Source organism: Rhineura floridana, chromosome 8 (assembly GCF_030035675.1).
Source record: "Rhineura floridana isolate rRhiFlo1 chromosome 8, rRhiFlo1.hap2, whole genome shotgun sequence".
Lineage (NCBI taxonomy): Eukaryota > Metazoa > Chordata > Lepidosauria > Squamata > Rhineuridae > Rhineura > Rhineura floridana.
Window position 1 is genome coordinate 126255661 of NC_084487.1, and position 22999 is coordinate 126278659.

Below are 22999 nucleotides of genomic sequence, written 5' to 3' on the forward strand. Positions count from 1 at the left end.
TGTGGTTCTTCTGCAATGCACAGAGAACTAGAATGTCTGTTGGATTGAAATGTGATTCGTGGTCACAAACAGTGACCTGAAAAGTGTATCTGTAGGCCCGTGTCTGTAGCTTACTCTCCCCCAAATAAACTTTGATAAAAATGTTCTGGCTCCTGGAATAATAGTTTTGGCTACAGTTTAGTTACAGGTTGGGATAAAGAACCCACCTGATCATTTGTCACTCTTGACAGATTTTATGTACATCTTAAATGTGATGCATGACCAGGGTTAAGTGTTCCCATATAATTGCCAAAAACAAAATAGTATGCAAAATTGCTTTGACTTGAACAAAACAAACTTTTAAAGGAACTAGGGCAGCCTTCCCCAACATGGTGCCCTTGAGACGCCCTGAAGGCTGGCTGGGGCTGATGATTGGCAAAGGCAGAACTAGAGAAATTAATGAAAGACATGAGCATCAAAAGCTATTAACCAGGATTGTTAGACTATCCATAAACAGGTATGTGAGATAGGTGCCAGCCTTATGGACACCTGTTCACTCATTTTCCCTCTTCCAGCAACCAGAATAATATCTTCCTTTCCTTCCGTTCCTGGCGATCACTATGGTTTCATTATTACATATGCACTGATGCAAACCACACGTCTTTTATACATGTCTGAAACCTATTTTTCAGTGCTAAGGGAATACGCCCTTGTGGGACACAAATGACTGGAAAATTTAGCTCTAGTGCTAGGAGAGCCTTTTCCCCTGGTTCTCTTCTGCCAGAAGACAGTCTGCTGTCAATCTAGTAGAGCTGGCCAGGCAACGTAGAACATTTACCAAATACACAGCATGCTTATCTTTAGTCTAGGTAGCAGAGCACCTTTAGAAGGTACCTGGAAGGGGCAAGGTCAAAGCCTTTCCAGAAAAAAATGAGAGTTTACTGATAGAGTAAAATTAAAGACAAATTGCAAGGTTTGAGTAAAATTTAAAAGGGCAAATTACTGAAGTTTTGTCCCAGAAGGAGGTTGGGGCAGAGATCAATATGGAGGGGAGAGAAAACGAGAAAGAATGGGGAACTGCAAGTAAAAAGCAGCTGGACAGTGATGCTTTAGATTATGGGGGTGGGGGGTAGGAAGAGTGGAAGTGGTGGAAGCTAAAAAAAACCCAGAAAGAATATGGAGGATGGGTGAAATATTGCAGTGGTGTACTTATTTATTTATTTATTATTTGATTTATATCCCACCCTTCCTCCCAGTAGCAGCTCAGGGCAGCAAACAGAAGTAGGAAAAACTTTAAAACATCATAAAAACAAAGTTTAAAACAAAACATCTTTAAAAATGTTTCTTAAAAAAAAGCTTTCAAAACATCATCTAAGATTAAAAACATTTCGAAAAAGAAGGTGTAAGAACATATTAAAAAGCAATTCCAACACTGACGCAGACTGGGACAATTCTCAACTTAAAAGGCTTGTTGAAAGAAGAAGGTCTTCAATAGGCGCCAAAAATATAACAGAGATGGTGACTGTATAATATTTAAGGGGAGGGAATTCCACAGGGTAGGTGTTGCCACACTAAAGATCCATTTCCTATGTTGTGCAGAACGAACCTCCTGGTAAGATAGTATCTGCAGGAGGCCCTCACCTGTGGAGCGTAGTGATTGTCTGGGTATATAAGGGATAAGACGGTCCTTCAGGTATCCTGGTTCCAAGCTGTATAGGGCTTTGTACACCAAAACTAGAACCTTGAACTTGGCCTGGTAGCAAATGGGCAGCCAGTGCAATTCTTTCAGCAGCGGGGTGACATGTTGACAATACCCTGCCCCAGTTAGCAGTCTCACTGCTGCATTTTGCACCAGCTGCAACTTCCAGACCAACCCCAAGGGCAGCCCCGCACAGAGTGCATTACAGTAATCCAGCCTGGAGGTTACCTCTTCCTTATCTTCCTTATGATCTGTCTGAAAATTCAACAAAGGGAGGGAGAACAATAGTCCTCATGGTCGGGATGAATCCAGAAGGAAGCAGGAAGAACAGGCATTCCCTGGTTATACCAAGGCTTTACCAGGCAAGGCTTGCTGAATGCAGGGATACACAGATGGATACCTAAAGCCTGACATTCCAAGAGTCAGTCAGGCTGACTAAATGCCAGCAAGATTGTTCTCCTGATCTCATTCACGTGTAATGCTAAACCAAACCATGGCTTAGCACAAATGAGCAAACGTGGGCTCCTGGAGAGGAGATCTTGGCCACTTTGCTCCTCCTTCTGTTGTTCTGCTGCTGGGCTGCACTTAGGTAAACCATGGTTTGACTTAGTGTGTTGCCTTAATGGTTTGTCTCTTCTACACAAACCATGAGCTGTAAAGCATAGGACAAAGCTTGGTTACAGCTCATGGTTTGTCTGAAGAGAGACTGGGTTCAGAGAACAAACTAAACCAAACCATCGCTTAGTACTGCAAAGCAGCAGAACAACAGAGCTGTTACCTCCGCTCTAAAAGCCCACGCATGCTCATTCATGCTAAAACATGGTTTGACTTAGCATTACAAGTGAACCAGATAACTTGAGTTAAGGGCTGCAAAATCAGTTACAAACTAGGATGGCAATTGAAAGGAAGATTTTAAGGTGAGCCAAAGGGAAAAATGAGTGTCTGTCTTTCATGAAAAAAGGAGATGCTTGACTTTAGGGTGTCTGCATGTTTCAGTACAAATGGGAAGATCACACAAGAACTCAGGCTCTCACTAGCCAATCAGTAGGTGGTAAAGTGTTGACTTGATTGGATTTGGAAACAGAAATTTGGTTTTTCCAAAGGGTTTTCAAGACAATTTCAGCAGAGGGTGTAAACTAGGAACTGCAAATGCATTTCATCCTCCTGCATTACCCTGAACCAACTAATAGTCCAGAGAAAAGGTCAAACAGACAAGGTGGCACTGTGGGGACCCAAATGAAGGCACACTGTTGTTCTCTGGCAGTGGACCTCTTGGACTATCGGTACCAGCTGTCATAAATTGTCTGTTCTTATAGGTGTAGAAAGCAGCTTACGGGTGAGCAGCTGCAAGGAAATTGTGCATGGACTTCCTGAGCAAAATTATGCTGTTCTGAAGTTTCTGATCTGCTTCCTCCATGTGGTGAGTAGGAATTAAACCCTCATGATTGTGGCTGTTTAATTCTGAAGCTGTCTCGCAACAACTGGCTTTCACTCTAAACATTGCAATGAGGCTGTGGAACGTTAATTGTCAAAACAGCAGTTACAAACTGCTGCTGTCTCCAACAATAATAAAAGTCAGAGCAGACTAATGACCCCAGTGATAACTTTGGTATAGCCCCCTTTTATAAATCAAATAATCCACTAAAGTGCTTAAAAGGAGCATTTACAAGCCCCTCTTATTTACTTTTTAAAGCTTTCCCTTGATTTGTAGGCTCCATCCTTAAAAGAGTGGATATAAATATTTTTTGTGCAGTAATTTTTAAAACAAAACTATAAACTCTTTGTCATGCTGGATCAAAGGATAGCTCAGACTAAAGGTACACAATGTAAATTGTGGTCATGTGCACCTTTACCTGCTTTATCCTACTCTCTGCTGTGTTGTCTGTACGGGGGAAATGTTCAAAAAGTTAGGGAACTGAGATCTAGACTGCATGTTTCAATCTCTACAAGGATACCACAAAGAAAAGTGTCTCTATGGCAAGATCTCCACTCCCAAGCTGTGCATGGCAGAGGGGGTGTTGAGTCTTCCCATGTGGTGGTGGCCAGCTGTATCGTAAATTATTCTGTAGCTGTGGGTGGAGAACTTACCTTGTGGCTATCATTTTTGGCAGTTTCCTTGTGACCATTGTAACATGTAATCCAGCATTAAAACCATTCTCTAAATAACAAAATAACAAGAGCCTGGTGAGTGCCACCGTTGGACTCCCAGTGGTGGACTTCTCTCTCCGCCGGCTATCACCACAGGGGCTTCTGCACAACCATCTTGCCCTGAGGGGAGCCAAGAAACAGCAATTATATCTTGTTCTATTTTATTGTAACTTCTCCACTCACCCACTTCCCAGCTCCCTATGTTTATTGTTGTAGTAATCTTCTATAAACTGATTCGCGAGGTCCGCCTGAAAAGTGGTATTTAAAAACAATAAGTATATAAAATGAGCTCCCTTTCTTTACACTAACCAAGTGAGCAGATTGCAATTTGAAGCACGTGTGTTCACTGAAGTACGCCAGTCTATATATATTTGTTTATTTATTTAATTTGTATCCTGCCCTTCCTCCCAGCAGGAGCCCAGGGCGGCAAACAAGCCACTGAAAACGCTTTAAAACATCATAAAAACAAATCTTAAAATACATTAAGACAAAACAGCGTTAAAAACATTTTTTAAAAATCTACTGCAATATTCCACTTTTCCAATATGGGAATTCTTTCTATGTACAAAAAAGAATGACATCCACATGCTGATCGTTGCAAGGGACAATCTTGTTGCAAAACTGCAGTTTGCCACCATTGCCTAGAGCAAGTACACCATTTGTATACACATTTATTCAGCTGCATGTGCTCATGGAATATGCACAACTAAGCTGAAGCCAATCTTGGCTTGTGGTTGAACAAAATATTTTTGTGTACAATTGTCACTTATTTATAACATTTATTGTTCTCCTCTTCAGCCCAAAGACTTCCAGAGCAGCATGCAATAAAATAGCCACAAAACATGAAAAGCTGAGTAGCCTAAACATCCCAGCCACAAACCAAAAATCTAAAAGGCCTGGGCAAAAATGATTTTCACCTGTCAGCAAAAGGAAAAACAGGGTCCATGCCAGGTAAACTTGTCTAAGGAGAGAGCTCCAGAGTTGGGGCACCGTAACAAAGAAAGACTTTATACCGCCACCTACCTCACCACTGATTATAGGAGGAGACAGAGAGGGGCTTCTGAAGATGATCACTAAATCCAGGCAGGTTCATGTGATAGGAGGCAATTTCTTGACATACTCAGGTTCTGAGCCTGTTTAGGGCTTTCAGTGCTTGAATTGTGCTTTGAAATGGACTGGGAGCCTGTGCAGCTTTTTTAAGACTGGTGAGATGCATTCCAATAGTCAATAGTGCTGCTGTCCTATTTTGAACCAAAAGGTGTTTCCAAATTGGCTTGAAAAACAGTCCTAAGTACAATGCATTGCAGTAGCCCAAAGAGGAGATTATCAGGGTTCACTGTGGTTAGAGCAGGCCTATTAGGAGCTATAATTGGCAAACCAGCATAGGCTGGTGGAAATAATTGTGTGTCACAGAGGTCACTTAAGCCTCCAGTGATGTTGCTGGATATAGTAGCTTCCTCAAACTGAAAACCTGATTCTTCAGAAGTAATGCAACCCCATCCATGACAGGGAGGGCACCACCTCCCAAATCATCATAACCACCCACCAGCAGTGCCTCAACCTTGTCTGGATTGAGTTTCAGTTTATAAACCATCATTCATCCATTACATCTCCACAGCTTCACCTGAATTTCATAAAAAGGACAAATAGATGTCAGATCTGCTGATGGCAATTTCTCATACATGTTGAACATCAAAACAGAGCCCTACAACGCAACATAGAGTCACTGCCATGAAGCAAAGCAATTGTCCAAATATCGCACACATGCACAAACCCCAAGGTGCTGATAATATTATGTTTCATTAAAAAGCACCCAGAATCAAAAGTGTTTTCCTTGAGGGCAGAAGAACTATACTCAGACTTTGCCTCTGAGTTGTGTTGTTTTGGGTTGAGCGGTGAAGAGTGGCTAATAAACTGGAACACAATCCACCTGGAATTTCTCCTGTGCAATTCTCTTTGAATAGAGGCATCATTCATTTCAAATGTTAGGTTCTCAGGAAAACTTCTTGGTGGATTGGGCCCATAGATCAAAAAAATCTGTCACGCATTTTGTTGCCCATAATGACAACTAATATCCACCTTCTGAGGCAACTGACTTGCTGGCACTCACAGATCCTTCATGATCTTGAATGATAGCCCAAATTATGTAACAGCCACTGCTTTTGGTGAGCAAGAGAGGCTGTACTTTTTAAAGAAAATTACGTTTATCTGTCTGGACTCTTTTGGAGATAGGATGTCAGATGACCCTCTCCTGTAATTCAGCAAGGCAGTTCTTACATTCTGCCTCACTTTTCCTCATAATAGAACTTCTGCTTTACATAGTACTGCTGGATGTGTTAGATGCCTTCATCTGTCATTGCTTAATATAATCTCCACAAGCTATTATGAAAATCCTCACCTCATTTGCCATTATTTTACCTACAAATATCCCTCCTCAGCATTATGGATCTAAGTGACTTTTTGTTCCAGTAATAGACATGCCATTTCAACACACTTCTTAACACTCAAGGTGTTAATGAGGTGTGCAGAAATACTCTGTGATGTCTCCTGTAATTAGGTAACAGAACATAGAATTATTTTTGAGTGTCCCTTATTATGTAAAGTGCAGACTTGAGTTGATTTTGGTGCTCAAATATGCAGTTTTTGCTGATCGCTGTCTTTTCATTTTCAATATCTAAGGAAGTGTTTTACATTTGGAAAGGTCAAGGCAGTGTGAAATATCTTGGGATAGAAGCTGAAGAGTTCCATTTGGCGTAAACAAGGGCAGCTTTATGTGCTTCAGCTGATGGCTGGCACCATTAGGCATTTGGGGCAAAAGAACTGGTAAAGGGGCCATGACACTGTCAGTGTCGGCATTCTCATCTTCAGCAGGACTCTTGGGGAAGTCTGAGGCAGGCCAGAGGTACCCTGTCGCAACATTCACATGGTTCCTCTGCAAAGGCTTGAGACTGTGGGAGTCTCTCTTGCACTGCTTCTGACTTTTGGGGGCATCCTCTTTGAAATGAAAAGCTGTACTCCATCAAGTTGCTTGCAGTATACTCAGGTTGGGGGGAAGTTGAATGTCCCCACTGTGTGTGATGGAAAGGTTAGATACTATCTCAGTTCAGTGAAAGAATTCCACCTACTGAAGGGTGCCTTGCCCCATTGCCCTCGCCCACAAAAGTTCTGAAGCCAGTGCAAGTATGGCTGCAGATGAGATAAATACATCCATTTCTGGCTAGTAAAAAATATCTCTTACTGACAGGCATACACCGAAAGCTCAGTACAGCCAATATTCTCACATACACATGTGTACACACATTTTACTAAAATTTAGCAAGCAGCATAAAAACATAACCAGCATAAGGTATTTTCTTTATTTGTTTATTTATTAGATTTATATCACACCCTTTCTCCCAGTAGGCACTCAGGGTGGCAAACAGAGCACCAAAAAACACTTTAGCGCATCATAAAAACAGACTTTAAAATATATTAAAACAAAACAACAATTAAAACATATTAAAACAAAATATCTTTTAAAACATTTTTACAAAGCTTTTTAAAAAAAGGTTTAAAAGCATATTCAAAAGCAATTCCAACACAGATACAAACTGGGATAAGGTCTCCACTTAAAAGGCTTGTTGAAAGAGGAGGGTCTTCAGTAGGCACCGAAAAGTTAACAGAGACGGTGCCTGTCTAATATTTAAGGGGAGGTAATTCCACAGGGTAGGTGCCACTACAAGGTACGTTTCCTATGTTGTGCAGAACAGACCTCCTGATTAGATGGTGTCTGCAGGAGGCCCCCACCTGCAGAGTGCAATGATTGACTGGGTATATAGTCCTTCTTGATCTTTCCGCAGCGTTTGACACGATTGACCATGATATTCTCTTGGGACGCCTCTCTGAAATGGGTTTACGAGGCGCTGTTTTTCAGTGGCTCGCCTCTTTCTTGGAGGGCAGATCACAGAGAGTACTGTTTGGGGACTTTAGCTCTAACCCCTGGCCGTTGTCATGCGGAGTACCACAAGGCTCGGTGCTTTCACCGATACTGTTTAATATTTACATGAAGCCGCTGGGTGGGATTATCCGGAGTTTTGGAATTCGATTTCACCAATATGCTGATGACACCCAGCTTTACTTTTCCTTCCCTCCGGATATGAGAGATGCCATTCTCCCTTTAAATAAATGTCTAACAGCAGTTAAGATCTGGATGACGCAGAACAAACTGAAACTGAACCCAGATAAAACAGAGGTACTGGTGATTGGGGACCGAACCAAATTGGAAATAGGGAATGTACCGTTATTAGATGGAACTTTACTCCCTTTAAAGACCCAGGTCCATAGTCTGGGTGTCCTCCTGGATTCGGCTTTGACTTTGGAGGCCCATGTCTTAGCAACGTCCAGAAGCGCCTTGGCCCGTCTAAAACTTGTCCGCCAATTGCGCCTTTTTCTGGAGCTTTCTGACCTAACCACGGTTACCCATGCCTTGGTTACATCTAAGCTGGACTATTGTAATTTGCTTTACACAGGACTTCCTTTCGAAACACTCCGTCAATTAAAATTAGTCCAAAGAGCAGCCGCCAGGATGCTAACAGGAGCGGGTTGGCGAGTCCACGCCACTCCGCTTCTAAAACAGCTACACTGGCTCCCAATCCCTTATCGAGTCCAGTTTAAGATTTTGATGTTAACGTTTAGAGCGTTATCTGGTTCAGGCCCTATCTATCTATCTAATTGTATTTCGTTTTATGAGCCTACTCGTCCTCTAAGATCTTCATTAGACCCCGGCCTTAATATTCCTCCTTTCTCACAAATTCATCGGATTGGCATTAGGAACAAATCTTTTTCAGTGGTAGCTCCAACCCTTTGGAATTCTCTTCCGCAGGAAATTCGTTTTTCCCCTTCTTTGACTAGTTTTCGCCGCCAAGTTAAGACCTTTTTATTTCGGTTAGCGTTTAATTTATAATGTGAGAGATAATTGATTTTATATACTGTATATTGTATAAGGTGCTTATATCATGTTATTGTTTTTGCCGCTTAGAATTCTTTGGAACTGAAGCAGGATATAAACTTCTTAAATAAAATAAAATAAATAAATATATAAGGGATAAGACGGTCTTTTAGGTATCCTGGTCCCAAGCTGTATAGGGCTTTGTATACCAAAACTAGAACCTTGAACTTGGCCCAGTAGCAAATGGGCAGCCAGTCCAATTCTTTCAGTAGCGGGGTGACATGTTGGCAATACCCTGCCCCAATGAGCAGTCTCGCCGCTGCATTTTGCACCAGCTGCAGCTTCTGGACCATCTTCAAGGGTAGCATTACAGTAATCCAGCCTGGAGGTTACCAGTGCATGCACAACAGTGGTCAGGCTATCCCGGTCCAGAAATGGCCACAGCTGTTTTACCAGCCGAAGTTGGTAAAAGCACTCCTTAGCCACTGAGGTCACATGGGTCTCTAGTGGCAAAGATGAAGCCAGGAGCACCCCCAGAAGTGAGCCTCATCCCAGCTCACCCATCCAGGTCTCGGTAATGCAGACCAAACAGGCACCTTCATCCACGATCAAATCATGGATGAGTGTGGTCTTATTATTTACCGATCTGGCATTAAACAATAGCACACACAGGCCAGTGGATACAGCAGATGAGCAACGAGGAACCCGTCCATGAGAGGAGTGTGTGCAAGGAACAAAGTGTAGATAGCCTTGCCCTCGTCTTCTATGGTAGTTCACCACCTCCCTCTACCCATGATCACTGAAATTGGGGTATATCACCCAGGTTCCTCCTTACTAAGACTCCTGTTAAACACCTGATATGGATCCAACAAGAGCCCGCCAACAAAACCTACCTGAACCAATTATCCCAGTAGGCCTCTGAGAGAACTGGGAACAGTCAAACCCACTCAATATCTTTCACACAGGGCGCATCTGCTCCTCCCCGTCTTACACCCAGGGAGGTCCAGCCTCCTGCCAGTTACAGACTCTCACTCTGAAGGCATCTGCCGACTTTCTCCTATTGTTCAGTTCACTGCACAGGCTCTCACCTTGCTCAGGAACTACTCATGCGCCATATGCCCTCCCCACTACCAATTTCCTCTTAATTGTTTTTTTTTTTAATAGAAGGAGGTAGTGACATCTCCCTCAGGACTTCCCAAGGGGTGCTCCCTTTGGTGTTGCCCCTTCGGTGGTGACCCCACCAGCAGCAGACCCACCACCAAAGGGCAGCCGGGATTTATGCCCCCTGACCCAGCCAGGAGCTGATGCAAGAGGCTGCAAGATTGACTGCAACCTCTCTCTGGAGTCAGCGTCAGGCAGGGGGTCCCAGTCCTTGCAGTACTTACCAGGGACTTCAGCTGTCTCAATAGACAGCAGCCCAGAGGAGCGAGCAGCAAGCAAGCTCCTAAATGCTCAATCCTAGGGCAGGTCTTCTCGAGCCCCCAGTGCTGCAGCTGATCTGTATTTTGCAGTTCATTGCAACGCAATAAAAATAATAATAAGAGAGACTAACTATGAAATAAGCAAAGTGACAGAGAGAAAATGACCAAAACTCCTGGGTAAGGTTGTTGTTGTTTTTTTAATCAGATGACTCCGGTAACAAGCAATGTTAACTGCTCACAAGGCCCATTAATTTCCATGCCTAAACACTCTGCCTATGCCTCATATAAGGTTTCACTATCTCAAAAGAAAAAGATGTACGAAATCAGTTTTAATACAGGTTGAGCAATTGTATCATCCTTTGTTTGGGAGAGTTGTAATGGGGCGAGTCTGCTGAGAGAAGGCCCAGGGGGAAAGAATGACAGGAAAGGAGGGGAATTTTTTTCATTTTTTCCAGAGGAAAAATAACTCTCTAAACTCAGAGGACACTTTTTAATTAAAGGTTTTAAAATGTTATTCTACTTGCCCTTTATTTTCTCAAAATGACTTCTGATAACTTTGTAAGATAATATATTCTGTTACCAGACTGCAATCATCATCCCTGTAAACATGTATAACTCCCAAATCCTTCCAGCTGCTTCACATTTTTCCACCTTCTGCAGCATGTCAAGGAAATGAATTTACATTTGGAAACACACACTCCAAATTAAGAAAATAAGCTATCATGTGAAAGCCGGTTTCAATTTGTACAAACCTTCAGTTCTCTGAAGTACATGCCGATGTAAATGAATAAGTCAGAAGTTAATTGATATTTCAGAAATTGATTGTGATTGGAGAAAGAAACTTGAGATGAAGGTATTTTTTAAAGAATATATTACTGTTTAAATGACATGGATTTCATGTCCAGAGTTTCTATGAAAAGTACTGTGTATGATAGTAATAATACTATTTTAAAAGTTCAGTGCTTTTCTAAAGTTCCACTGCATATTCAGGACTGAATTAGACTGGAGGCAGCCACTAGACTTTTTTATTCAGAGAGTTGGAAGCAGTTTCAAGGTGGCAGTAAGATAACTGCTTGAGTTATGTATACTCATCCCACTCTAGCCTCTAGTAAACAAATGGTGCAGATTTTTTAATAGTGTTTCTGGATAATGTTGACACTAAGGAGAGGTTAATAACATTTTCTTTAGCTTATTAGAATGTGGATGAATGCTATGTTCAATTATTTTATTCCCTTCCCTCCTCTTTTCCCAACTGACAAATTAAGTTACGCTTTTGGGCCTAAAATCCCCCCCCCCAGTTTTGAGGCTCATTCCTGAAACAGAGCGCAGAGGGGATTTTGTGTGTATTTTTATTATTTATTTAACAAAAATTATGTAGTGTTTGATTGTAAAAAAAGCCTCTAAGCAGTTTACCAAAAAAATTAAAATTATCAATATAGCAGTTAAAAACAAGTGATTTAAAACATTTAAAAAACAATTAAAACAGCAATGAGAGCCAGTGTGGTGTAGTGGTTAAGGTGTTGGACTACTACCTGGGAGACCAGGGTTCGAATCCCCACACAGCCATGAAGCTCACTGGGTGCCCTTGGGCCAGTCACTGCCTCTCAGCCTCAGAGGGAGGCAATGGTAAACCTCCTCTGAACACCGCTTACCATGAAAACCCTATTCGTAGGGTTGCCATAAGTCGGAATCGACTTGAAGGCAGTCCATTTCCATTTTTCAAAACGGCAATAGACCAAAAAAATTAAAACACATAAACATCTATGTGTCTGAAAAGACTTGCCTAAAAAAAAAGTTTTAAGTCGGTGCCAGAAAGAATACAGCGTAGGTGCTGGCAAAGGCCAGGGAGCTCCAAAGAGCATGTGCTGCCACAATAAAAGAACATTTCTTACAAGTGTGGAACAAGTATTATGTGGCACCTGTAACAGGGCCTGTACTACAGATCAAAATGCTCAAGTGGGCACATATGGGTTAAGGTGATCTTGCAAGTACTCTGGCCCCAAGCTGTTAAGGGCTTTATGTATCAGTAGTAACTCCTTGAACTTGGCCCAGTAACAAATTGGCAACCAGTGCAGATCTCTGAGCATAGGTGTTATAGGCTGACAAGGTCTCACTCCTGTCAGCAATCCAGCTGCAGAATTCTGCACTAATTGCAGTTTCCGGGTCAAAAGCAAGGGAAGCCCCACATACATTGCAGTAATCCAGTCTTGAAGGCACCAGTGCTTGAACTACTGTGGCCAAGCTTTCCCGGTCTAGGTGTGGTCGTAGTTGTCTTCCTAGGTGAGCTGATAAAAACACTTCTAGTCACTGAGACTACCTGTGAGAGACTACTCAGTGAGAGACCTGGATCCAGAAGCACCCCCAGACTGTGTACCTGCCCCTTCAGGGGAAATGCAACCCTTTCCAGGGTAGGCAGTTGACCAGTTTCTCGGACATAAGAACCACTCACCCACAGTGCCTACATCTTGCCAGGATTCAAGCTCATCTTATTTTCCTTCATCCGTCTCACCACTGAGTCCAGACACAGTTCCACGGACCACACAGCCTCTCCAGATGTGGATGTTATGGAAAAGTAGAGCTGAGTGTCATCAGCATACTGATGACATCTTGCCCCGAAACTCCTAATGACCATTCCCAGTGTGTCACATTAGTGTGTCACAGGAAACCATTTTATCCCCAATACTATTTATTGGGGATAAAATGGTTTCCTGTGACACCCAATAGTACAACAGCCAGGAGGCTGAAAAACGATCGCACAACACTACTCTCCGGACTCTGTCCTATAGGTAGGACTGGAACCACCCTAACACAGTGCCCCCAATTCCCATTCCACGGAGCTGGTCCAGGAGGCTACCATGGTCAATGGTATCGAAAGCTACCAAGAAATTGAGAAGCAGAAGCAAAATCGCACTCCCCCTGTTCCACTCTCCATCAGGGCAACCAAGGCTGACTCATTCCCATGGCCCGGCCTGAACCCAGATTGGAACGGGTCTAGATAATCCGTGTCATCCAAGAATGTGGAGTAGTGGCAGGGCAGTTGCCTCGCCACTACTCTCTCCACCATGCTTCAAGAAGGGTGCATTTACAACTGGTCAATAGTTATTTCAATCCAAGGGATCCAGGGCTGGTTCTTTAGCAGTGGTCTCACCATCGCCTCTTTGAAGGCTGCAGGGACCACCCCCTCATGCAGTGAAGCATTAACCACACTGTAGACCCAATGAGTCAGGCCCTCTCTTCTAGATTTAATAAGACAAGAGGGACAGGGGTCAAGCGGACACATGGCCAGACATGTGGCCACCAGCACCACATATCAGCTGACTGAATAAGCTGAAACTGATCCCACAGCACATCATCAACCCCAGCATTGGATACTTCATCTGAAACTGCAAGAACAGCAGAGTCAAGGTCACTCTGAAGTTGAGTGACTTTATCCTCAAAGTCTGTAGCCAGTTGGTCACAGCAGGCCCTCAAATGTTGCAGAGGCCTCTCCTCCACAGTGGGAGTCAGTAACCTGAGAACTGTTCGAAATAGCTGTGCTGGCCAGCTGCTAGAGCAGGTAGTGCAAGCTGCAAAGTGAGCCTTCTTTGCAGCCTGCACTGCCACATGGTAGGCATGATTGTGTGTTCAGTTGGCTTCAGAGCGAAACTTGCACCACTTGTTCTCTTGTCTTTGTCTGGCTTGCTTCATAGCCCAAAGCTCCCCAGAATACCAAGGAGCCAGGCTGGCCCAACAGCAGCCTCTGTGTGGATGTGAAAGTCACCCAGAACTATTGTCCTGCACCAACACCACACCAGAGATAACTTCAGCCAGCTTAGTCAGGGATGCCGCTAGGCAACAGGGTGGTTGGTAGATCAGTAGCATCCCCAGTCTGTCTCTCTGACCCAACCCTAGGTACAGACCCTCTAAGCCTATCCCAAGATCAAGAGGTTTCCTGGTGAAGGTGACGGTGCTTCTATGGACAATAGCAGATCACCACCACCCCTGTCAACCCCCTAGTCTACCCTAGTGCAGTACTGAGTATCCAGATGGGCACAGCTGAGTTAGGTCAGGCCCACCAAGCTCACCCATCCAAGTCTCACTAATATATGCCAAGTCAGCCCCTTCATCCACAATCAAGTCATGGATGAACATGGTTTTACTATGAACTGTACTGACACTCAAAAACCATCAGACCAGAGAGCTCAATGGATAAGCTACCAGTAACTTCTAGAGGCATAGGAGGCCTGAAACAGGACTGGGCCTCCACCCCGAGGGTGTTCAGCCCTTCCGCTCTTATTATACGTTCCCCTGCCCACCCTTACTGAGATTTGGGCAGCATCTTCACAACTCCCTGCTACCTGCCCACCAGAGACACCCTAGCACCATCAAGCACCACTTGTGCGGCCAGATAGGCGGCTTAGAAATAAAATTTATTATTATATTATATAATATATAATGTGCAGCTGGGAGATTAGGGCAACAGATAACTATCTAAGGCCCAGAACTAGGCAACTCCCACACCATCAGGTGGAAAATAATAATAATAGTACTATTCCAACACTTGTCTTCTTTTTGTAGATTAGAGGGGCTGTTTACCTTAGCAGCAGCAAAAGGGTTTTTAAAAAAAACTTTCAGATGCTGCCACACATGAGGGTAGCTGGCAGTTTCTTGTCCTCTTTCCTCTGCCCCATACAGCATTTTAAATTAAAGCCAAGGGAGCTGGAGTATGAACCCCAACCCCAGGGGCTTCAATTTAAAATGCCAGAGGGACAGAGGTGAAGAGAGAGGGGGGGCCCTCCCTGTTTTCAAAGGAGCTGTTGCCACTAAGTACCCATCCCAATCAGCCAGCCAGCTTGGGACCCCACCTCCAGGGAAAATCAACAATCACACGCCCATTCACCATCTCTGGACTGGGGGGATGTACCGGTGGGGGGGGTCGGTGGGGGGAGAGTCAATACAGAGTTCATAGATGCTTTTGTGTGAAGTAGCCTACTGCTCCATCCCTAAGTCTGGGTAGATTTGCAATTATTTGAATTAAGCTAAATTACGCTTTGAATTTTTTTCATAAATACAGCAAAGCGGACACTTTTGTGTGCTAATCAATGCAGTTGATGATTTCCAGAAATGCTACATTTCCATTTGTCTCCGTTGCACAAATTGAAATGGAAATTTTCTCAGAACTGAAACTGTGGGTGTTTTCCCCTCCCCCTGAAAAAAAGAAATTTGTGGGGAAATTGAAAGATATATAATTTTTATTTTCTTGTCAGGCTGGAATTTGCTTTACTGTTTAAAGAATATACAATGCATTAGGTATAACTCGGCATGCAAAATGGTGCCACATTTGGTTCCTTCCTTCTTCCTTGTGTTCAGGAGCCTCACTGAGCCCCTGTTCCTTTTCAGGGATGCGTTTATGATCAGGCTGTTTTACTGGGTCTGACTGGTCTCATGTTTTGTGCTGCTGTTTTATTGCATCAAATGTTCTTTTTATTATTATTATTATTATCCCATATTGTTATTTTGTGTGTGTAAGTATTTTATCTTATTTTCTTGTAAGCCACTTCAGGGGTGTGTGGGGGACTTTTTGGCAAGAAAGCAGGGGGTAAAATGAAATAATATTGTTCTAAATTCTGCAGCTGTGCCACCAGTTTTGGCCTTCTGTACACTTTGTGTTTAGTGATCTGCATGTATTTCCCTTTCCAGGTGTCGCAGGAAAGCATTTTCAACAAAATGACTGGTTCCAACCTTGCTTGTGTCTTTGGCCTGAATTTAATCTGGTCATCCCAAGGCACTCCTTCTTTCAGCACTCTAGTGCCTATAAATCTTTTTGTTGGGTTACTGATAGATTTCTATCCCACAATCTTCAGTTCTCGAAGTGTACCTGGCGAACAATTACCTTGAAAATAAAAAGAAAGGAAACTGAAATATACCACTAGGAAGGACCATCTTCCATCATTCCATGCAAGACTTCACTGAATCACATTTTCAATGCATACAAAAATGGCTCACTTTACATGAAGCAGCCTTATGCCAAGGAGGTTTATAGGGTTTTTCCCAGCTCTGCTCACTGAATTCCCTTTGTTAATGCTAGAGATTGGATCTGGGACCTCCAGCATGCAAGGCAATGCATTCTTTCATTGAGCTGTGGCACCTTCCTCATCAAATGTCTCTTCTGTTTTTCAAAGCATACATCTGTGTAGCATCTACAAATCTATCAATCCAAAATAAAAAGTAATTTGAGGAGGCAGGGTGTAATAATTGATTCAGCTGTCATTCCTGTAATAATGCCTGCTTTATAAAACATTTCAGTTACGAACCACTTTAAATTACTTTTTGTTAAGTTTTAGCAGGAATAATAATAATAATAATAAAATTTTATTTGTTAGTCGCCCATCTGTCTGACTTAACAGACACTCTGGGCGACTTACACAATATAAAATACAATTTAAAACATATTCATACAACGGTCACCATATTAAACAACAATACATCTAAACCACCCGTTAGTAATACAACATAATAGCCTAACCCACCCCAGAAATCCCGTAGGCCTGCCTGAATAACAAGGTCTTTAAGGCTCGGCGAAAAGCCATCAGGGAGGACGCATGTCGAAGGTCAAAAGGAAGCAAGTTCCAGAGGGTGGGGGCCACGACCGAGAAGGCCCTCTCTCTGGTCCGCACCAGCCTAGCTGTTAACACTTTATACATTTGTACATGTGTGAATACAGTGCTGTATTAACTGTGTACATGGATTTTAGATATTCAACATTTAGTGTATATTCATTTAAGCCTTGTAGTTTTCCAGATACTATAGAGGCAAGTGCCATGACAACTTAGGTATTTTTATATAACATCTGAGTTGTCCATTGAACTTGCATATACCATTTTTAAAAAATCATTTTCAGGACATACTTCAAATATACTTACACTAAGGTCAGGATCCAAAGGATATGTGCACATGCATTCTATTGCATGTGCTTCTTCCTCCCTCCCCTGGATTGTCTTCCAGATATTGCCCCTCAAACCTCCTGCTTTTGGGCTTCCCATTCCCACCTGTTGGAAGTGGAGCTGGATTTGATATGCCTTTAGTTTGACATAGCAGGGCTCTTCTTATGCCTTTTACTGCTCTTTAAAGTGAGCTCAAAGACCCTCCGTGGCGCAGAGTGGTAAGTGGTGGTAATGCAGCCGAAGCTCTGCTCACGGCCGGGCCTTCCATCCATCCGTGGTCGGTAAAATGAGTACCCGGCATATGCTGGGGGGTAAAGAAAGGCCGGGGAAGGAACTGGCAATCCCACCCCATATATACGGTCTGCCTAGTAAACGTCGCAAGATGTCACCCTAAGAGTCGGAAACGACTCGCACTATAAGTGCGGGGACACCTTTACCTTTTTAAAGTGAGTTCAAACGTTAGTTTTAGGGATCACATACAAAAGGCTGGGAAATGCTACCTGTACATATGTAGTATTTTCTCCTGACTTCTCCTTTTGAACAGCTGTCATTGTTTGGGCCAGATTTAGGGACACATGATTTAGTTCCTTATATTAGCACTTCCTGTGGATACCGCTGCTGTCAGAGGTTAAATTGATTAATGTTTCAATGATGGTGCCATAGCTTTGGTCCTTGCCTAGTTTACGTTTTTAGGAAGCTAGTAAAACTTCTATTTCAAAGCAGTTTGGATATACTAGAGGAAGTTGTGCTTCTGTCATTAGTTGTTTTGTTCTTTTAATGATGGTGATTATTTGTTATTGTGAAAAGACTTCAATAGATACTGGTACTCCCCATTTAATTTAACAGCTGAGCCAACACACAGCTGAGTGAGAGCTGGAAGTATTGGTAGATAAGGACTCTGAAAGCTTTCTTCAAGAGATAAAAGGTCAGCATCTGAGAAGGGGGTGGGGAGAGTCCCAGAATGGAGAAGGAGGAGTGGGTCTGGAGCTACAGCAGAGAAACACTGAAAAGAAACCAGGATTTTTGAGAGCCAGCAGAGATTAATAAGGAAAGGGGGAGGGGGAGGTAAAAGATGGGCTACAAGAGGAATTTGGGCTGCCTCAGCAAAGCGTATGAAGAAGAGGAGGAAGAAGAAGAGTGATAGGACAGAAGTGTCTATGGTTGTCATCCCTAGTGGTGGGTGAGAAAGAGGGAGAAGAGTGAAGAGACAGGACAGGACACAGCATATAGAGAACAAAATTAACACAGTGGAGTCTGATGATAAAAGGTGACAACAGAACTCTTTCAGTAAGTTCCCCACTAGGAGGTGCTCTGAGCACAAGGGGCCCCCTGGGGTTCTGAGGACTCCTGGGACCAGAAATGGAGATAAGAACTGACAATTATCTTTCCTCCAGGAAGCTTAGGGTTGCATCCATGGTCCCATCTTATCCTTACTTCTGCTGTGAGATAGCTTAGATATAAATAGTGACTGGTCCGAGGTCACCCTTTGGGTTCTATAGTAGTGCAGGGACTTTAGTCCAGTTCTTCCCAGTCCAAATTCAACACCCTATCCATTACACCACACTAGTGGTTGTTACCACATTAGGTGCATTTTGCAGAACAGCAGAATACAAAAAAGATCATTTAAACTCCAGTTACCATTACATAAACATTAAATAGCAACAAGATAAAGATCATTTAAAAAAAACACCTTACTCTGTTTTGCAAATAAGTTCACAGAAGTTCCTAGCCCACGTACATTCTTACTTCCTTCTATCCTTACACATAGATATATTTGTGGCCTCAAAGAAATGTTTGTAAAGCTTTCCTATCTCATCACCTGGAGGCAGTTCTTACTTGCTACAGGCAATCAAGCCAGTTTTTGTTTATTATGAGCCTGGTTGTATATTTCAGTAGTCCTTGTCTGTCTCACTCGGAGAGAATAACAGGCATGTACTCATTGTGCAGTAATTACAGTACACTGGAAGTAAAGCTATAGTCTGTTAATGGTACTATCTCATTCACTCTAGAGCATTGATCTTAACTAGTGGGTTGGAATCCACTAATGGAACACACAGCCTGATCTAAGGTGGGTCACAACAGCATCACTGCCACCATACAAATAATTGGTAAAAAAAAAGGAACTGGTTCCCAGAAGAAGTGATGACTTCTACTCTAGAGTAGGAATGAGCATGATGGGAGTTGATGTCCAACATCTAGAGGGCTGCAGGTTCCCCATCTGTGCCCTAGAGGAAAAGTGAACAATATTTTGTACTGGTCTTTATTCCAGACACCCTTAACAACTTGTGGAGGAGTGGAGTTGCGTCATTTGGTGTCCATGTTGTGAAGTGGCCCTATGGTTGTATGCACAACTCTTTACCACTGGCAGTGAATGTGCAACAAGCAGGAAGGTATGGTAGACAGGCATGCTGGGGACATGACCAGCAGGTGAAATCTTCCCCAGGTTCATGAACACATGAAGGAGAAATGGGGAAGACCCATAGTTAGTGCTAGAGCATATTTCTTGCGTGCAGAGTTCCATGTTCAATCCTTGGCATGTCCCGGTAGGGCTGGAATATACCCTCCTCAGAAATCCCAAAGGACCACTGCTAGTCAGTACAGATAATATTGAACTAGTTGGACCAATGGTCTTACTCAGTACAAGGTAGATTCCTATGTGTTCCTATGCGAAACCTTTTTTAGAAAGATGGATTTGGTCTAAATCCAGTGTATTTGGTTGATTGCTCATCACGTGGCTCAGAAACTGATTGCTGACTAGTTTACAGCCTACTGACTGGTGCCTAGCAAGAAGTGTATGCTACATACACTGTTCATGCTATATTAGCTGCCACTAGACACTTAAAAGTGGCTTATACATTTGCCACATACTGATCTAGTGAGGTTTTGCATTTGTCTTTGCAGATTCAGTGATGTTGTCTTTCTATTGTATATTGAAACCAGAATAACATCATGTATATAATAACCTCTTCCTACCATTTCTAATTCTTTTACAAAAAGGTATCACATGTTCTCTAGGAATTGTTCCAATTTGATCCTGCTTGGGAGGTGGGAACTGTAATAAATAGAATTACTTGTCAGTAAGATGGATTGCATCCTTTTATTGCATCAGCTGTAACTTCAGGGCCACTTCACACATTACATGTTTCGATGTACTCTGAGGCCTGTTGTTCACGTTATGTTTGTAGGGAAGAAACTGCAATTTGCAATGTGGTTTCTTATAATAATAATAATAATAATAATAAAATTTTATTTTTGAGTCGCCTATCTGGCCAAATTAACGGCCACTCTAGGCGACGTACACCAACAGGATAAAATACAATATAAAACCAATACAACACACTCAATAATTAAACCAACCACCACTCTTATATTTAATCAACAACATTAAAAGCTAACCCACCCCAGAGCTCCCGTAGGCCTGCCTGAACAGCCAGGTCTTCAAGGCTCGGCGGAAATCTGTCAAGGATGGGGCATGGCGAAGATCGAAAGGAAGGGAATTCCAGAGGGTGGGGGCCACAATCGAAAATGCCCTCTCTCTGGTCCTCACCAGTCTAGCTGTTTTAACTGGTGGGACCGAGAGAAGGTCTTGTGTGGCTGATCTTGTCAGGCGGCATGACTGGTGATGCTGGAGGTGCTCCTTCAGATAAACTGGGCCGAAATCATATAGGGCTTTAAAGGTCAACACCAGCACCTTGAATTGGGCCCGGTAAACAACTGGTAACCAGTGTAGATCCACTAACACCGGAGTGATATGATCACGGTGACGGCTGTTCTTAATCAAACGTGCCGCCGCGTTCTGTATCAGCTGTAATTTCTGGACTGTTTTCAAGGGCAACCCCACGTAGAGCGCATTACAGTAGTCTAAACGAGAGGAGACTAGGGCATGTATCACCCGTGGGAGAAGATGGGCAGGAAGGTAGGGTTGCAGCTTCCGTATCAGATGGAGTTGATACCAGGCTGCCCGGCTCACTGCTGAAACTTGAGCCTCCATGGACAGCTGGGAGTCAAGAACGACCCCCAGGCTGCGGACCTGGTCCTTCAGGGGTAATCTTACCCCATTAAATACCAGGTCTATATCTCCCAACCTTCTCTTATCTCCCACGAGCAACACCTCGGTCTTGTCGGGATTTAGTTTCAGCCTATTCCTTCCCATCCATCCACTTACGGATTCCAGGCACTTGGACATGGTATCCACAGCCAACTCTGGTGAGGACTTAAACGAGAGATAGAGCTGAGTATCATCCGTATATTGGTGACACTGCAGCCCAAATCTCCGGATGATGGCCCCCAGCGGCTTTACATAGATGTTGAATAGCATGGGGGAGAGGATAGAACCCTGTGGCACTCCACAATTGAGAGGCCAAGGGTCTGAAACCACATCTCCCAATGCCACCCATTGGTGCCTGTCTGAAAGATAGGAACGGAGCCACCGTAAAACAGTGCCCCCTGTTCCTAATTCCTCCAGGCGGTCTAAAAGGATACCGTGGTCGACGGTATCGAAAGCCATCATGTTAGATGAGTAAGGTGAAAAGCTCAGATTGTGGGCTTATGCCCATGCAAGTGTCGCCCCCCTCTTAGGAACTGAGTAATGCTGGCATAGGAAGAACTGCAGCATCGACTCCTCCCATGTGGCCTGGAGCTGCTGACATTAGCAAAGCAATGCAGGAATGAGATACACATTTATTATCAATTTTATTAATGTCTTTATTTGCCACTTTTCTATAAATATGCTCAAAGCGGCTTATGGAAAGAGTAAAACAAATGAACATATCGATGCAGCAAAAATGATAATGTATATACTAAAACATATTTCATAACTGTAGTATTTGTATCCAAATTAGCTTGCTAACAAGCTTTATTATTAAGTTTTCTCTAAAAATATAAAAAAGCAATTCTTTTCATAAATTAAGAATGATTATAATGAACAATATTCACATTACAATGAATAATATTCACAGTTAGCTAGCTAACAAAGCTTTGGCTATGTAATCCATACAAATCAGCAAAAGAATACATCAGCATCAAAATGTGAATAAATTATATTCAGCTTCATCAAAACAGCACCATTACAGCAAGGTGGCAGAAAGTCGTATTAATGGATGATATACAAAGTTGCATGAACAGAAGAATCGAACTTCTGCTTCCTCTCCTCTCACCTGCCATGTCTTCTTCCAAATCTGCATTGCTGGGGCCCCCAACCTTCTAGAGCATATGGGACGGGGCATGGAGAGAGGAAGGGAGATGAAGCCAGGGCAAGTCTCTTTGCAAGAGCATGCACCACTCTTTTTCAGACCCTAATCTACATTAATACTGGGCTAACTTAAAGGTCTGTTTTCTGGAACTACTGTGTTAATATAAGTGTCAACTCTTGTGGCATAATAAATCAGTTCCTCTTGGAGGTATCACAAGACTCTTCCTTGTGATAGTATACGTGCTTTGGACATTGCATCTATGTCACACTTTTCCAAGAGTCGTTGTTGCTGTTATGTGCCTTCAAGTCGACTACAACTTATGGTGACCCTATGAATCAGTGACCTCTAAGAGCATCTGTCGTGAACCACCCTGTTCAGATCTTGTAAGTTCAGGTCTGTGGCTTCCTTTATGGAATCAATCAATCCATCTCTTGTTTGGCCTTCCTCTTTTTCTACTCCCTTCTGTTTTTCCCAGCATTATTGTCTTTTCTAGTTGTCTTTTCAAGTGTCATTAGTCTTTTACTGTCATATTGACAATATTGTCATATTGTCTTTTCAAGTGTCATTAGTCGCTTTTAAAAATATGTGGATTTGACATGCGTTTATCCTGCAGAGTCACTAGTCAGAGAGTACCATGTTGAGTGTACAGTCAGTGGTAAACCCAGGTTTGAGGGTGCATCATTCACTTCTGCTGCCTCCATTATGTGAGC

At 43.0% G+C, this 22999-nt stretch overlaps 1 protein-coding gene across 9 annotated transcripts in view; it reads left to right on the plus strand.

Moving 5' to 3' along the window:
- ARHGAP8 (Rho GTPase activating protein 8) overlaps window positions 1–22999 on the plus strand; it is a 164347-nt gene that overhangs the window by 73542 nt on the left and 67806 nt on the right. For 5 of the 9 annotated variants that reach the window (XM_061582386.1, XM_061582388.1, XM_061582385.1 and 2 more), the window contains 2 exons: window positions 2995–3098; window positions 15854–21915. In XM_061582386.1, coding sequence (XP_061438370.1) covers window positions 2995–3098; window positions 15854–16051 — 302 coding nt within the window. In that variant the 3' untranslated portion in view covers window positions 16052–21915. Of the gene's footprint in view, window positions 1–2994; window positions 3099–15853; window positions 21916–22999 lie in introns of those variants that run through there. The other 4 variants (XR_009757607.1, XR_009757606.1, XM_061582390.1 and 1 more) reach the window with 1 other exon arrangement.